Below are 18,574 nucleotides of genomic sequence, written 5' to 3'. Positions count from 1 at the left end.
CATGGATTTCAACCTAGGGAGTCTCAAAATTACAGATTTGTTTGTCAATTCTCATGTTTTGGGGGCCGGAAGGCAAGACAAACACCCAGATATATGTTATAGAGCCTTTAGAAAGTGATATTTCCATAATATGTCCCCTTTAAACGTTCCAGTGTTGAGTCTTCAGAGCAGCTCCTCCTTCATCATCAGTTTAACACCTGAAGCTAGCTGTACCTGTGGACAGTCTTCATGGTGACTGTCTGCAGACTATATTTAATATATATTTATAAGAACAAAACAAAAAAAACTATCAATTATGTTCAATTTTGTCTGATTACAAGTTTCCTGTGGTTGTCAGGAAGTGATTTAATGAGTCTCTGGGCATCACATGATTTACAGTGTTCTTTTCCAGAGTTGTGCATGTGCCAACAACACTAAATATAGACTGGTGATGCCAAGCGGCCGCAGCACTGCCAGCTTTCCACAGAAGCTCTGAATTCTCTCCAAATGCATGAGCGACTGATAAGATGAAGGTTATTTTAAAGTTTTATTTACATAGTTCCCACAGTGACGGAAGACTAAACCTTTAAAGGGTTTGAATGACTGCAGCTGTCTAAAAATTACCATTATGTTGTCTAACATTGAGTTATGTATTCAAATTCCCTGATTTCATCCACATGTAACAGTTTTTTTTTTAAATCACATGACAAAGGGCATAAAGTAATTAGTGTGGGATCATGGGAGTTGTTGTCATCAGCGTCTCCTGGTTTGGATTCCTTCAGCTGGAGCTAAATTATCTCCAGAGGTCTCTCCTCCTCTACAACAAACAGAGCAGCTGATAATCAAAACCAGCCAAAATGCTGAATAAGAAATCTTCACACATGACCAACACTGTATACAGTGACTCAGCATGTCTCCAGCAGCTGAGAGCTGAGCTGCCTCACACGTCCTCAGCTTGTTTCTCTGAGAACTGCAGATCCAGAAGTCGATGACTAAAATCCTTCATTTGGTTCAAATGTTGAGTTGAAAACCACAAAGCTGATTTAAAAATCAATGCTGAGTTTTTGTCAGACAAACACAACGCTGACACACAATCGTAGAGGATATGATACCACTTATAGGCGACCAATGACACGTACACTTTACCATTTACTATCATTACTGGTTTTAACAGATGACATCCCATCACTCTGCCCTTGCACTGGCTTCCAGTTAGTTTTAGAATTGATTTTAAGATTTTACTGATCACTTTTAAAGCTTGCACTGGTCCGACTCCAAGCTATATATCGGAGCTTTTCACACCCTATGAGCCCGTCTGCAGTCTTATGGCGCATTTCCACTAGCACGGCTCGGCTCGATACGGCTCGGCTCGGCACGGCTCGGCTCGGTTTGGTTGTGTTTCCATTACAACTGAGTATCACTAGTGCCGCCGTGACGTCATTTACACAGCGCCGAGCAACGCTCTAAACTCTGTAAATATATAACTTTAGCAACATTTGAATCATTTTCAGGCGAGAAAGTAGTCGTTTAGATCCCCATCGTGTTGAAAATCTGACACAATACCAGCTGTTTACAATTTTGTTTCGACGAAGTCGGCGTTACTAAAGCTAGCCGAGCAACGCACTTCCGGTTATTTTCACAAAATAAAATACCTGTTGCCTTTTATCATAAGGAAAGCCATTACGATAGAATTTGTGCTTTTACTTTGTAAACAGGAAATGAACCTACCCTCGCTGTAGCTAGCTTTAAACCGGTGTTTTGACTGCTCTCGTCCCGTTAACGGCATTTAACCGTTCAATATGCCTTACCGGAGAGTCTTGCCAGCTCTGAGATCGGCCTGGTTCATTGTAAAACATTTATTTATTGATGTAAATGTGGTGTTTTCTGTGCGTTCAGACCCCAAGGCAGTGCTGCTCTTCTTTCTAACCACAAACAAACTGCTGCTACAGCCACAATTGTTAGATTTCATCAATGAGACCAACATTTAAGAGTTTAACCAGCCGGTGGTAAACCTCTAAAAGCCATCGGGTAAGTTAATTAGCGGTCGTTTTCTCCTCGGGGTGACGACCGTAGGCTGGCCGGCGGAGCACGTCAGGAGCCGGGCTGCTGCCTCTGTGATGTTGCGGTCGCTGCTCGGACCTGGAGCTTCACTTCTCAGAAAAACATCGGGGCAAACTTCTAAACAGCCGTCGTTTGGATAAACTAACCGCACATGGGGATCTAAACAGTTACTTTCTCGCATGAAAAAATATTAAAACTTAATAAAGTCACGTAATAACAGAGCCAGTCCCAATATTAGAAATTCTCTGGTAATAACAAGCTTCAGCAGGAACATTTCTGTTGTCGGTCGTCGCTTCCAGTGACGACACTCATCGGCCAATCAGTGGAAGGCAGTCGGCTGACGTCGCGTCTTAGTAACGCTTCGGCTCGCTTGGAACCAGGGCTGAGGTGATACCAAAAGTGTACCTGGTTGCAGGTACTGCGTGCTAGTGGAAACACGCAAATAGCGCGCCGAGCCGCGCCGTGCCGAGCCGAAGCGCGCTAGTGGAAATGCGCCATAAGATCCTCAGGAGGGGCTGTCCTAGTTGTTCCAAAGTCAAGACTCAAATCCAAAGGTGACTGGGTCTTTGCCATCAGAGCCCCCAGCTTTGGAACGACGAGGACATAAGGCATGCAGACTCTGTGACATCTTTTAAATCACCTCTGTCACCCACTGTTACAGACTTGCTTTTATGTGATGTCATCCTCTTCTTTCTATCATCTATTTTATCTCACAGTTTTACTCAGGTGCTCTAAATTTTACTTTATACCTTTCTTATCGTATCTCATCTTATCTCCTTTAATCTTATAGACTCTGGTCTCAATTTGTTGTTGGCTTCTTGTATTGCCTGTGTTGCTGTATTGCTTTGGATGGACCATCTCTATGATTTTATGGCATTTACTGTATGACTTGTCTCTTATATGTTGTTTTGTCAAGCACTTTGTAAACTTGTGTTTTTAAAGGTGCTATGTAAATAAAGTTATAATTATTATTACTGTTGATACGTATCCAGTTAGTTATTTCTTGAAGGTACAGTAGATAGTAAAGGGGTTTATAGCTACAGTACATGGTCATTAGGTTCAGTAAAGATAGCCAGACACAGTTGTGTCTTGTCCACATAACCATGGAAACATACATTGTGCTCTGTGATGATGTCACCAAGTGAGAGTAATAATGGCCCAGGGCAGAGGACGTCATGTTTCTAAGACACATGATCTCCACATCTGATGTAAAATGTCCCTGTGATGTACTGTATGTTTTGAACAGAGGTACAAAGACTAACCAACCTTTCTAGACAGTTGGTTAAGATATTATGGTCTGGACAATTGTAAGCAGTAATAGTGCTGTGGTTCGGTCGTAAGACTGTAACACTTTCAGGGTGTTGTGTAGTTTATCTGCACTTTTCAAGTCTGTTGCATCAGCAGTAATACTTCTTCTAAGTGAAGCGATTTGTTCTTGAAGAATGTTGATGCAGACATACACACATATTAAAGTATGATGCCTAAATGGTAGCTTTTTGTTCCTGAGACTAATTCTGTGTGTGGACTCACTCATCTCCATGTATTCAGGTGTGAGGCCTTCGAAGGCAGCCAGTGCGTAGTCCAGGTTCCACTGCTGCGGAGGCCTCTCGTCCTCCTGCTCCTTCTCTGCTGATCCTTTAGCCTTCAGTGCTCGCACTAACTTCTTCAACTTTCTGTCAGGACACAGATGACAGGAAGACTGAGGTTAAGTTTTCACATAAAAAGTGTAAAAGAATTGTAATCATTTGATACATGATAACTTGTCTCCTTGATGAATAAGACACCAGGATGTGTTTTTCTAGGGGAACTGCACTCAGTAAACCTTCAGCCAAAATAGTCTTCAGGGAGGTGCTGACATTTCACTGGAGGAAGAGCCAAATGATCACTGTTCAACTGTGGACGCTGCCAAAGGCGGAACTCAGGTTGTGTGATGCTACCGCAAGCTGCTGCCCAGTCTGAAGAGTCTTTATGCAAGGTGTACTGTGTAAATGAACTGGGTTTTTTCTGACTGCTACTGGCGGATCCACCTACTGATCATTTCTCTGTATTGTTATAGCAGCAGCTTTAGCAGTTGGGTCAGTCTGTTAGCTGTGTAGTGCACTGCACTCCAACAGGTGGCAGCAGGTTGCTGGCAAAGAGTCAACTACCTGCTTTTTCTTTTTTTCAACAGAGAAGCACCAATTATCTTATATTAAGAACACCTGAATTACACAATCTAATCATTAATGAATTATATTAAATTATGTCAATTGACACAATTATTAATGGACCTAAACAGGCTCAACCAGACCAACACTCTAATATCAGATACAGGCTGAATTCACATTTAGCTATTACATGTGTTTATGTAAATCAGCCGATAATTAACACTAATCAATCAGGGTATCCATAAAACAAATGCTACATGCATTTATTTATTGTTTATACACCTGGGGGTGTTAATGTGTTTACTGCTCGTGAAATAAAAGCTCAAATAAAAGCAGCTAAATGTTTCACTACAGTCTTATGTGGTGGTCACACACACACACACACACACACACACACACACACACACACACACACACACACACACACACACACACACACACACACACACACACACACAAAAGAGTTACAGTTTTCACACATACATGTTAACGCCTTATAAACACACAAAGTCAGGGATGTAGTTGTTAACACACACGGACAAATACAGTTTTGAGCCTGGTGTAAAACTAGAAAACAGTCCGTACTGGACTGACGCGCTCTCTTGCTGGCTGGATTTTCCGTCCAGGCTGCCGTACCAACATGGCGGTGCAGGACGGCGACACTCTCTAAAGCAAGACCCTTGTTATATGTATTTATAAAAGAATAATTATAAAGCTACGAAAACCAAACTAATTTCATTTTATAGTGATTATACACTGATACAAATATATTCAGATTTTGCCAATAAACATTGCCAATTATTACCCACTGGACCTTTAAACATGGGTAAGCCTGGAAAACACACAACTGCAGGGGATGATGACACTGACACACACACACCTATAACAGGAAAAGGGCTAAGAAGTAGCGATTGTTGTTTTTCCATCACTGCTGAGTGGAACCAGAGGTGTTACTGTGACCTGTGACCTGTGAGTTCTGATGGAACCTTTTTCCATTGCAGTTGGTGTATCTTTGACCGAGGGGAGGGAGGGGAGGGGTTTCACAGTACAGAGTGAGATGCACCATACCAGGGGTTAAAATAATAACACCACTGCCTCACATTTATATAACTCCACCAAGTTCAGTTTACACGCCTGTCTGTCCAGACTCATCTAATTTAATCAGGGAGGACTTTGAAGGAATTTAATAAAAGGTGTTGAGTGTGTTCTCTGGCGAGATGGAAGTTATCACACTGAGAGACACACACAACTACACTGTGTGTTGTTCAGCCAAGGAAGGTGATTCTGATAAAACACAGAGTGGTAGCCAAAGACAAAGCTTCAAATGTTGATGTTCTGCAAAGAAGCTTGAAATTCAAATTTTAGTGTATTTTACAGCTGATTTAAAGGGATAGTTCAACATTTTGGCAAATTGGCCCATTGTCATAATCCCTATAGTTTTAGGAGTAGGTTTGTTACCTTTATTTGTTGGTGTAAGCTATTTTTAGAACGGCGGAGCAGAGCCGTGAACATTTTTTAGAGGCAAATGCAGAGACTGCTTGCTGAAAAACTGCCACCGATGGGAACGCACATCAGCAGTTTTGCATGAATTTACCTAGAAAACAATGTGATGTAATGTGTAATGTAATGTTCCATTATTATCTTATAGTGTGGTGAATGTGCAGGTCACAACTTGTCCACCAGAGCGTTTTGGAGTTGTTGGATTGTGTATTTGATGAGTTTGATGAGGGAGACCAAGAAATCCCACGAGCCTCCGTAGCGTAGCTCTGAGCAGCTCGCAGCTCTGCTCCACCATTCTAAAAATAGCTTGCACCGACAATTAAAGGAAATGAACCTACTGCTATGACTATAGGGATTATGGCAATGGGCGAATTTGCCAAAATGTTGAACTATCCCTTTAAGACACAGGTCAAAAAAGACCCTAACGCAAGAGATGGTCGCAGAAAGCTAACACAAGATGGAGGTTAAATAACACAACTGCTCCAGAAGAAGATAGATATTGAGATATTTGAGACACAACCACCATGAGTCCATGAGACAACTGGGTCAGCCCCTAACTCAGTGTAAAGCTGCACAGTGAGAGCTTTGGTGTTGGTGGATGCCTCCCAGGTGTGAAAGCTTTTAAGAAGATGAAAGAGAAAGAGATGAGAAGGCATGTAGACGGTATGATGGTATGTGCCGTGGCTCCCTGATCCCTCAAGACGTCCTGGAGAAAGCTGCAGCATTTGATAAGACTCACCTACAGGGTCAGAGGTGGCACTGCGCTCCCAGCAGCAGAGAGCGTGTGGCCTGAGGCTGAGAGGCCTCTCTGCTGTATGTGACAGTTGTTATAAACAGAGCCGACCTCTGCACTTTGGGATTTGCATGTAAAAGCTGAGCTGATGGGCAAGATGGAGTAGCAGAGCGTAGACACGGAGGGAATGTCATCGCAACAAGAAAGGACGGAGGGAATGTCGGAGGTGCCTGTGAGTAGCCTGTGTGTGTGTGTGTGTTTGATCTATGTGTTTTTGTTCCCGGCTGTGTTGCACCTCTGTGGCGTCTGCCATGTACTTACGGGATGCCAATCTCAAAGATGTTGTTCTGGATCAGCTGTTTCCCCAGCATGATGATGCTGAGCTGGATGCAGAGCTCGATGAGGCAGCCGCCCGGAGCACACTGGAGGAGACACACAGACAGTAAGCATGACATTCACACATACTCATCATCACTTCATCAGTTCTGCACTGAGACAAATAAAAAGAACCAACCTCTTCCATTCGATAATCATTGAAGACGTACACGTAGTTGCCAGGTCGACCTGCAAACCTGCACAGACAGAGATAGATTTCTTTACAATAAAGCAGTGGTTCCCAACCTTTTTTGACTGTGACCCCATATTGACATCACAAATTTCTGGCGACCCTGTCAATCAAGATGCACCAGCTCAGATGCTGCATTTGATTTGATTTGATGATATTTGATTTATTTGAGAAAGTGAAAGTATAGAATACAGTTGTTTAAGATTGTGTGTGGTGTTTTTAATCATAATTTTAGAAAGAATAATAATTAGTTAAAAAAATATTTTTATCAGTAATTTTTTTTAATCAATTACTAGAGATTTCAGGCAGCCCCCACGTGGGGTCCCGACCCCAAGGTTGAAAAACACTGCAATAAAGGTTCAGTGATGTTTTTAAAGATCATTTCTTAAAACATTTGGAAACATGATTTTGATTTTTATCTGTTTTCATAATTTGCCAAGTTTTATAGGGGAGATTGAGGACGATCCAGCAAGTCTTATTCCTCCAATCAGAGTAACACACATACTACATGTGGTCACTTAGATCACTTAGATGGAAGTTAGAACATATATTCAACATCTGCATTTAATTAAAAGAAAAGTTGCTGTATTTTTTGTGAATGTGCTGAATGTGCAGGTCACAACTTGTCCACCAGAGCGTTTTAGAGTTGTTGGATTGTGTATTTGATGAGTTTGATGAGGGAAACCAAGAAATCCCATTAGTCTCCGCGTGGCGTAGCTCTGAGCAGCTCACGGCTCTGCTCCGCCGCTCTAAAAACAGCTTGCACCGACAATTAAAGGTAATAAACCTACTGCTATGACTATAGGGATTATGGCAATGGGCCAATTTGCCAAAATGTTGAACTATCCCTTTAATAATAAGTTCAGTAAGTGTTCAATGATAAAATACTACGGAATAAGTATACTATATCAATATCATAATATCAATAATTGATCACTATGCTTATGGAGACAAATATCAAATGTACTTCTAATATGTTGCATCTGTCCACTGGGTTAAGCTCAGTTGCAACTTCTGAATCCCTCCAATCAAACACACATTGTGGATGATGTCACAGGAAATCATATTTAGAGACATGAGAGATATAAAAGTTTGGATGATCCGATTACTCTGAGTCACTGAGACAAAGTCTGTTGCAACTGCCCCCGTCTCCACCAGCGTTCTATAAATGATTAGTTGGCCCACAGGTTGGGAACCATGGTCTGAGGGAATTCTCCCCCCCTCCTTTAAATAAATCATTCAGAAACCCATTAGATTTGCTGAAAAAGTCATGTCAATAAATGAGCTCAGAGGGAAATGTACATGTAGTGAGGCACATGGCTGTCACTCACCGTCCCTTGAAGAACGCCACGTAAAAGATGGGCGCGTACGCGTTCATGAACTTGAGCAGGAAGGCCTTCAGGATGAGACGCTCCTCAAAGTTGGTTTCTGTTTTGGGGATCTCTGCAAGAAGGCGTTGACATGGCATTGTTTCGTGAGGTCAGAGGTCACAGAGGAAGAGAAAGTATTTGAATGCACATGAAGTAAAGTAGGTTTCCAGTTTTCCAGAGAGGAAAGTGATTCTGTCAGTGTGAGTTATGACGTGATCACTGTGCTGGAAGTAGGTTAAAATACTGGCACATCACTCTATCTCGCTCTCTCACACACACACACACACACACACACATGCATGCATTTTCCCCTTTTCTCACACTTCCTTTTCTTCTCCTCTCTTTCCAAGGTTTTGAATATGAATGTAAATGCAGCTGAAGCCTCGCGGGACGACTGATGGGATGGCTGGAGCATGAAAACATCAAAGTTTCATCAAGACACTCTCTCTCTGTCTCTCACCCTCACGGACGCAAGATGATCACATGATGTGAAAACGTTTGATTTAGTTTATGAGCGGCAGACACATCTTTTCCTCATCCTTTTTTAAAATATGTAATGAACATGAAAAACACTAAGTGAATAAGACGACATCTGACTCTCATTAGTAAACTGAGTGAGTCTAAATCAGGAAAAAAAAAAACTCAGCTGGACATTTCACAAAATGCTCTAAAATAGTGTCCGCTCATTTATCATCTACCATTTCTTTCTCTGCCTCCAAAAAACTTAACAAGTTTCAAATGTTGTTGATGTCACTAGATTTATTCTCATATCTGTGCCATAACTGTAACACTAGAGTTAGCACATGTTTTGTCAAATGTTTCTCCAAAAGCATGAGAAACAACTGAGCTGGGACTGAGATAATTACTGGTGTATTTTATGTTGTAGAATACAACATGAACACATGTTGAGCTTGTGTTTAACATCTTATTACAATCATATAAACAAACTCCTTGAGGCTCCTAATGATAATAATAATGATAATATTAGATATCCTTCGTCTTGTGTTAGCTTTGGTGTTCGGGTAAGTTTTGACCCATGTTTTAAATCAGCTGTAAAATACACTAAAAACATTTTTTTTCACCCAATTTGTTTTTCTTCTCTTGGTTACATTGTAAGGCTTCCTTATCCTTGAAAATTTTGGTTTTGATGTTTTTTGGTGTGGGCCCCTGGGCCCTTTTTGTCAGTTTACCCCTTGGCTTCAATTGAACCTTCCTCTTGTCAGCTTTCTGCTACCATGGTGTTAGGGTCAGTTTTGACACACTAAAAACAATTATTCATCATCCCATTTGTACTCATCTCTTGGTTACGTTGTCAGGCTTCCTTATCTATGAAAATGTTGGTTTTGCACTTATGATTTCAGTTTTAACTCTAATTATTGTTCTTATCGTTATAACTGGGTCAAAATTGACCCTAACACCACAAATGTCATAATTTTAACCAGAGCATTTTATTTTGTTTAGATAGAGGTTCCTGACAAAGTCAAAAAGCCTTGATGCTATAAACAAATTTATGTGGTACTTTTATTCATTTAAAACCTGAAAACGGGTCACTGACCCGAACACAAGAGAAGGGATACAGTATGTAGCAATAGCAAAAAGAGCTGCTCCTACAGTGATTCCACAGTCTGGACTTTGTGTCTGTGTACCTAGCTCTGTCAGCCACACTGCCACGGCTCCGTAGATTTCATCCAGGATCAGGATAACCACCAGGTTAATGATGACGGCGGTGGCCGTCACCGTCACCCGGACGTTGGACTTGGTTTCCGGGTCGGGGCTCATGGCCATCAGCGCCGACACGGTGATGCGGTACACGATGACCCCGAAGACGGCAGAAAACGTCAGTCCAAACTGGGACGTAAAAGAAGGAAAAATGAATTAGTCATCACTCATACTATTTGTGTGGGATTAATATTTCAAGGAAGACATCGATGTAGGTCACTGTACTGTACATGTATGTCAACTCTGCTATGTTTGTTTTTCTAAATAAAGTGCTTTTATCTATACACAGAGAATATATATATACTATATATGATCCCTGGCACATCCTTCACTTGATGTTTATGTACTGACCATGAAGAGGATAGAGGAAACGTTGATGAAGTATCCAGGAAGTCTGTCTTTCCAGGTCAACTTGTCTATGGCAGTCTGACAGGAAGGATAGAAGGGGGAGGGGGGAGGAAAAGTTTGCATGTTACTGATACAGTGAACAATGCTTCATCAACCGTAGTAGGAAATCTGAGGTGTGGACCACAGAGCCTCATCCAAAGCTGCTTCATTCATAAAAATAACAAAAAAAAAACAATCCCTGGGTGATGCCTTTGAACGCATCGTCACAGTTTCATTTCCTCCTGTTTGTAAAAGCTGAATGAGAGTGGAAGCTGCTGCAACGCGGCTCCTGGCATCTGTGCGTAGCTGCCTCCACAGGAAACATTATGTTACGTCTCAACAGAGAGACATAAAGAAGCACAATGGACCAGTTTATAGCCTGCATCCTAAATTTGGAGACCAGCTGGAACAAATATTTTCATTCCATACAATCTCAGATACCCAGGCGACCACTGGTTAATGTGCTTTATCCATTTTCCCAGGCACTGACATGGGAACATTTCTGTAAAACTTACCTAACCATAGAATTGAGAAATACATAAACCCTGCACAAACTACACAACATGTGAATCAGTATGAAGTGACATTTAACATTTAAAGTTTGTTGTGTCAAGTCCTGACTCTTTGAGACCTAAACTTGTACCTGAGGGAATGCTTTTGTTTTACTACATAGAGATCAATTAGAAAGTTGATTCCAAGCACTTTTGTTGGATAAACCTTGGGACATCCTTGAGCCTCTGCTAGTTGTGTTTTAATACTTTGGCTCTTGTACTGATTGAAGATATAATAATTGGAGCTTTGCATGTGTTGGATAGTGGGTTTGTTCTTCTTCCCATTGGCTGGGACCAGGTTAGCTGTTTCCACCTAAGTGGTGTATGTTCTATGCATTAGAGTAGTATCAATCTACTCAAAATGAGCAAATAAACACATTCCATAAGGACAATAAAGGTATTTTTAAGTTTAAGTTAAGTTTACTGAGATGCTGTTTGGTTCCTAAACCCCCTTTACATCTTCTTATGTATCAACACCTCAAATGAAAGACATGGAGAAGAGGAAAATATGAAGTTTAAAGGACCAGCATCCTGTTATTAACCATAATTACCAATCATCACTCATTCCCTGGTTGCTGTTGACTAGCTGGCCCTTTGGGCTACCAGCCGACCCGGGTTCAAAGAGAATTTCTGACTACAAACATGGGTAACCATAGTAACAAGTGTTTCACAGGGAGAACAGAGCTAGGATGTGTAAAAACTGAACAAAATTCATCAAATACACTCTGTCCTTCCTTACTCTATTAATGTTCACCTGAAGACAGTGTGTGTAAGACTCTCTGCCAGTGAGAGAATCCTGTGTGAGAAGACGCTTGCCTGTAATATTTGTTGTCACATGGGGTTTGATCTCCGCAAAGACAAATGCTGCATCCCCATCTCCAGGAATGTGACCCCCTTCACCAGGCATCAGTAATAATAGGTGTGTATATACATACATACATATACTTACATGGACAGGCTGAGACACAGCCAGAGGGGAATTTCACACACACACACACACACACACACACACACACACACACTAAGCTGTGATGTACAGTCAGTGTGAGCGCTGGAAGACATTCTCTATGCCAAGAGAACAGCACCATCTAGTGGACCGAGTGGCTCAGTACAGCCTGTAATACAGTAATACAATAACACTCTACTTTCATTGGACATAAGGAAAATATATAACAATTCAGGTCCATCCAACAAACTGGTGCTATAGTCCTGTTGTAAACAGTACACACTGTACAACAACAGGTATCTCAGACATGAAATATATACTAAATATATAGACAAATGTCTGTGCAGATCCTCATACTTCAGCCAAGGACAAACTATATGTGAAGCAGAGCATGAAGAGGCTTTTACACTTATAAAAGGACAAAAAGACCTTCAGCTTCAGTGTGTGTGTGTGTGTGTGTGTGTGTGTGATAGAAATGGTTGGTGGGGACAGCCATCAGAGAGGAGCAGCAGTAAATGGGTCAGGTGTTATATTTGGTTTGTACCCTCCGTTGAGGAAAACCCAACAAGGCATCTCATGACAGTCACACACGCTCGTTATGTCTCACTCTCTGACTTCAAATATAGGCTACAGCTAGACTTCACTTTCATATAATGGCTATGGTGACATCTTTAAAATCGGTTTGTTCAGCACACATAGTCAATAAATCATCTCTTTGGTGAAGCTACAACCATAGAATGTAAAGCAGCTTGAAAAAGTGCCAGGGAATCAAACCCTAGCCTGGCTCTCGCCAGACCCTTGTAGTTCCGCAAAGCTACGCTGAGCTCCACACAAGGGTCTGGGACTGCTCCATAGGCGATTCATTTCAGAAGGCGGGGCCTTGTAAAAAAATCTTGTATGTGATTGGATAAACCACTTGTCCGTTATCTTGAATGACGTGCTACTTCAGCCACTCACTGCGAGCCGCCATTGTTGTTTGACTCAAACAGTCGCTTCAGCGCTACGTCACACCTCAGAAAGTCCCGCCCGGCGATCCTGATTGGTTCATTATTTTTTGCTCCGGGGAAGAAGTTTGCATTGGCCTCGAGTCCAGACCCTTGTTAGAAGCTGAGCGTAGCGCCTCTGGTGGAGCTTTGCGGAACTACAAGGGTCTGGCGAGAGCCAGGCTAATCAAACCCATGACCTTAGGTCAATAATAAAATGATCATACAGTAAGTGGAAAACTGGAATTTTCTGATTATGTAAGTGGTCATCTCATGAGAAAACAGTTTAACACATCTAGCTTTTTGCACAATAATCCATTTTACCAGTGCATGTATACACCTTTATCTGGTTAACTTGGTTCTATTACTACTTGTCGCGCTTCCAGTGACTCAGAAAATCTCTGTATTGGAGTCAATGGGCAGCAGGAAAGGGACCTGGCTGCACTCAGCGGTTCACAGTTTAAATTCTGTAAGTCTATCTGCTTCTGTAAGAGCACATTGTGAGAGAGAGGACAGGTTTGTCTACAACTGTGGAGAAAAAAGTGTAGAGTGTCATTTGTGGCCAGGAGCAGTGAGGAAAGAGAAAAATTTCAGACAATTTCAGGCAAATTCTCCCCAACTCTAAGATTCCACACAATACACATCCATTATAATCTCAAGATTTCTCCAAACAGTGATTGATCAAAAACTATAAAACCTTGCAAAGCATGGAATAATACATCAATAGACAAGATTTATAAATTTTGAATTGAATTGAATTAAACTTTATTGAGAGGGGAAATTAGTTTAAATTTTAAAGTTTAAATGGAGTCTCCAGGTGAAAGTTTGACCTCCTCTCAATCATTCTCTATGGGAAATTTTTCGTGAAACAGTCGGGGGGTTTTCGTTTGGTTTAGTGGCGGTGATGCTGAAGTCAGAGGATGTGACTGTGGAACATGATCCAGCTGAACTAAACCTGTTAGCGTTATAAACTCTACTTCATCATCAATACCGGTATTTAGCTTATCCACCATTTGAGGATTGATAGTGTCCCCGTATCGTTCTTTCTCTGAGCAGTGGAGGCTCCAACAGGTGGATCCTTCACGTCCACACCAAAGAGTCAATGATTTCTGATGTAACAAAAGTTCCTCTTGTCAAGGTTGCTAGGGAACAAGAGCACTGCTTTGTAATGCAGCAGGAAGGTCAGACACAGCTGGAAGTCCCCTGTAGACCAGAACATCTCATCAGAGTTCGGCCCTCACTGTCTCTGACAGTGATGAAGGGCCACACCTTTGTGAATCCAATTCCCTGAAGGATGCCACTGCCAAACACAGCTACTGTAATAATCCCACTGGCTTTTTGCTGAGGGAACCCAGATGATCCTAAATTCGGGGTTAAACTATGAACTTTATCATGACTCAAAGTACATATAAATATAATTTGACAATATTAAAGCAGATATCAGTGGAATGTTTTTGTTAATATAAGTCCTAAATAGTCCTATTTTCCGTCAGCAATCACTTACATGAAGTATTTCAGCCTAAACACGAGTCTCTCCGTCACTCTGCTCTGCTGTAACCCGAGGAGAAAATTTTCCTTGTGGGATACAAGTGTTATCCAATGAGGGGAGAGAACGGCATGAAGGGCTGTGTGTGCAGCCAAGGGATGCGCGTGAATGTGGTGACGTAGCACGAGGACCAATTGATGCCTGACAAGGGCGGGGGCTGCTAACTCATGGTGCGTTCAAGGAAACTCGTACTTTGTGTTTTTCCTTCCTGTGAAGTCATACCAGTTCGATCTGGTACGAGTTCACGGGTCGGAAGTTACGAGTGGCCGTTATAGGGAACTTTCACAGACAACAGGACGGTAAAAACACGAGCTACGGGTTACCTGGAACGCTACCAAGTCGTAGTTGTGACTTGAAGCTGTAACTTACGGTTTCAAAAGCCTGCCTTGAACACAGCATTAGCCGAAACGGCCGTGCCACTGATATCTGCTTTAAGTGAGAAAGTGATTTTTAGTTTAGTTTAGTTTTTTTTTTTTTGCTTAAGTGTTTTGCCTCTGGTTAATTAAAGGAACATCTGTCACTGAGGATCAGACATGACCTCAGTTATAAATAAACAAGAAAAATGTGCCAAATGTCCAAATAAATAGTTACGATTATTAGGCCTAGTTTGTAATCATGAAGACTAAAGATTGATGTTTGGTACAGTGGCTGTAGAATGTCATGTAATAACTGGTGGAACACATGCAAATTAGTAAATAAACCACTTTAAATGTGCTGCAACATAATCTGTAGATCTGATCCTACAGCACATTTCACTGTCTCAGGTAACAAATCAAAAGGTGTGTGTATGTGTGTGTCTGTGTGTGTGCGTGTGCGAATGTCAGAGAGAGTTCTGTGTCGCCATAGTGACGGTCACTAATCTTACCCCTGGCTTCCTGCCCAGCATGCATCACTCCCACTCAACTGCCCTCCCTCTGCTTCTCTACATCCCTGTAATTCTCAAAGTCTCTCTCTTTTTTCCTATCTCTCTCTCTCTCTGTTTCTCTCTCTCTTGCTGTTTGTCTTTTCCTTTTTGTCTGTTTTCTTCCTCTAACACACAAGTCTTTTTTTTCATTTCCCACAGATGTTTGTATTAAAAAATACTTCATTGCCTTCCATTTGCAATGGCAGAAATGTGTCTTTGTCTTACATGTGCAGCAGGTCAAGTGCATTAATAAATATCACATCCAACCAAGTCATACAATAAACTACACAAGACACAAAAAAGCTATAAGAAAAAGAAATGAGCACCAGTTGAGGCTGAGAGAGGATAAAAAGGATCTGAAGTGCTGTGTGCTGAGGCAGTAGGCTGACTTACCGATTAAGATATTTTATAGCAATGGGAATTAATGATTTTCTGTAAATGCTTTTCTTAGCACAGGGGGCTTTACATTTTTCTTCTGACAGCAATAGCTGCAAGTATGTAGAGGACGGTGTTATCTATTTTGTTGCTGAGGCGTTGGCCCTCTGTACTATGGTGGTGGGACAGTCGGGTTTGTACTGTGGAGAGCTTTGTTTTGCTTTTGACACTTAAGTGCTCAAACCAGGAAACAGTGTTATAGGTGAGTGTACTGTGGATCAGAGATTGGTACACTGTATTGAGGGTGAATTGGCTGACATCAAATTGCCTTAATTTGCACAGCAGGAAAAGCCTTTCTGTGTTTTCTTTGTAAATGTAGTCCACATGATCTGTGAAGGTAAAAGACTGGTTCAACACAGTCCCCAGGTACCTAAAGGAGTTAGGTGACTGACTCTTGGCCTTTAGCTGTGATAGGTTCAAATAAAGGCTTTGACAGTTGCTCTTGTTACCAAATAGCCTCTTTTGTTTTGGTTATGTTCAGCAAGAGACTGTGTCATCAAACCATTTTATGAGCTCTTTGACAAAGTTAAAATAAACATTTAATGACTCTACACTGGTAAGGCGTTCCACTGAGGCCATGTCAGCTGCATATTTAACTAGTGTTAGATTGTCTGTATTGCACGTTATTTGATTTGTGTAAAGTGAAAATAAAATTGGTGACAAAATTCTCATGTATTTAAAACTAGTCTGTCAGACATAAAATCCTTTATCTTGACTCTTCATGGCGGATTACATAGGAATTATTTTATCCGGCAAATAATGGATAAGTCTATGCAGGTTAACAAATGATGCAGGTGTTCCTTTATGCAAACTGGAGAGGATCTAGATCACAGAGTGACCGTGTTGGATGGTTACACATGACTCTCTCCATGCACTTAATGGGAGTGAGGGCAATGGAGCAAAAGTCCTGCAGGTCTTATGGCTCTGGTTTTCTTGGGAATAAGGATTACTGTTGATGTTTTACAGATCGTTGGGACAGAGCTAGTGTCCATGAGCAGCTGGAAAAGTTTGGTAAACACACCTCTTCAGCACAGTCTTTGAGGGGGCATATTCTGCCCCTTATACACAAATTAAAATAGTTCCCCGGTGTCTTAAAGACAGGTCTGTGACATGCTTTGGTCAAAATACTAGGATCAAACATCACAGCTCTTTTCATCCTCTCAAAACAGCCCTGTTCAGAACTGCTAGCAGTGCCTGTCCCTTTAAATACAAATCAACCACTGCTTGCCTCACCCTGCCCCTTCTACTGGTACCGGATGGTATTATGCAAAAACTAATGACATCATTGCCAGACAACTGAGGGAACAGCTCGTAAAACCACATGGATTTTAACCTAGAGAGCCTGAAAATTACAGATTTTTTTGTCAATTCTCACATTTTGGGGGCTGGAAGTCAAGACAAACACACATAGCCTTCAAAAAGTGATATTTCTATGATATGTCCCCTTAAAGGATCATAGGGCAGGATTAATGAGAACGGCCAGTGACGCGACGGCCGCTGCGCGTAACTACAGCAACCAGGGAAGCCACCGGCACGGGAGCGCGCACAGACTTTTCACTGTTTACTTTACTCTTTACAGTCTTTCCTATCTGGGGAGGGAGGGGGGGTATTTTACTGTAGGTTCTCGCTCTCACAGACAGACAGACAGACAGACAGACACACACACACACACACACACACACACACACACACACACACACACACACACACACGCCTGCCTCTTCACTGTGCTGCAGCAGGAGGCTGCTTGTCTGTTCCTCTGAGCTCCTCATGGATCTGTATGGGCTCCTACTCCTACAGGCCGGTACTGAGAATTAACGCGCCGGGTCCGGGTGTCGGACCGCATCTGTCAGGGTCCGCGGTCCCATGAAAACCAATCAACACCGGACATATTCATGATTTCATAAAAAAAAAAAAAAACGGAGGCGTCGCGGACACGCCGGCCAGGACGTGAAAAGTGGACGTGTCCGGGCAAAAGAGGACGTTTGTCCACCTGCCTGATAACGTTATTAAAGTTATAACGTCGGCTTTTAACCGCTAGCTGCGGCTAACGGCTAATAATAAGACAGTAGTGAAGAGGGAGAGGGTGTGTAAGTTAGTGACCTGCCTGCTGCTGTGTGCGTGTGTGAAGGGAGGGGGAGAGAGAGTGGCGGCGGCGGCGGCGGGGGGTGGGGGGGGCTTGTGCTGGGTCGTTTGCTGGCAGTAACAGTAGGCCTAATTTGGATCCACCGTGGTTCAGAGCGATTGATATAACAGGGAGTGTCGCCACTCTGTTACTGTATCAATGGCTCTACCGCGGTTGCCCTCTTCATGGCTCCATTCCATTGATCCATTCGAAGGCAGTCGTGGACGCGCTGACGTCAGGTCCGCCGGCCAGCGCGCGAAATTCACCCCCTGAATTGCAGCGCATTTTGCAGCACAGACCCCGTTCAGGGCAATGGAGAGATACGCGGGTGGGCTCGTCCTTTTTGGTTTTGAACGCTTCCTCACCCATTATTATTTAAAAAACGTAAAACGCATGGGTATTTTCTGGTATTTTCTCACAAATCCTGCCCTATGATCCTTTAAGAATCCTCCCTCCGAATCTGTCATGTCTTACAGCTCTGTGTGGTTTCACCTTCCGCAGGACAGACATCTCTGATAAAAAACGATTAAAACGGCTGAAAAAAGTATTGCTGATTTTGGATGAGAGCTTCTTATTGTAAAGCTGTAGACATTTGCTGTATAGATCACTATGGCTGCTCCATT

General features: G+C 42.2%; 1 protein-coding gene across 2 annotated transcripts in view; it reads right to left on the bottom strand.

The window, feature by feature from the left end:
* ano2b (anoctamin 2b) overlaps positions 1–18,574 on the bottom strand; it is a 94,070-nt gene that overhangs the window by 41,081 nt on the left and 34,415 nt on the right. For both annotated transcript variants that reach the window (XM_085769861.1, XM_085769862.1), the window contains 6 exons: positions 10,426–10,500; positions 10,002–10,203; positions 8,317–8,428; positions 6,935–6,992; positions 6,742–6,842; positions 3,571–3,713 (listed from right to left, as the gene is read on the bottom strand). In XM_085769861.1, coding sequence (XP_085625987.1) covers positions 3,571–3,713; positions 6,742–6,842; positions 6,935–6,992; positions 8,317–8,428; positions 10,002–10,203; positions 10,426–10,500 — 691 coding nt within the window. The remainder of the gene's footprint in view (positions 1–3,570; positions 3,714–6,741; positions 6,843–6,934; positions 6,993–8,316; positions 8,429–10,001; positions 10,204–10,425; positions 10,501–18,574) is intronic.

This window comes from Trachurus japonicus, chromosome 23, assembly GCF_045865225.1.
Source record: "Trachurus japonicus isolate A0001 chromosome 23, Traja_1.0".
NCBI lineage: Eukaryota > Metazoa > Chordata > Actinopteri > Carangiformes > Carangidae > Trachurus > Trachurus japonicus.
Note: the sequence above shows the minus strand (reverse complement) of the source record. Positions and strands in the feature narration are given on the sequence as shown.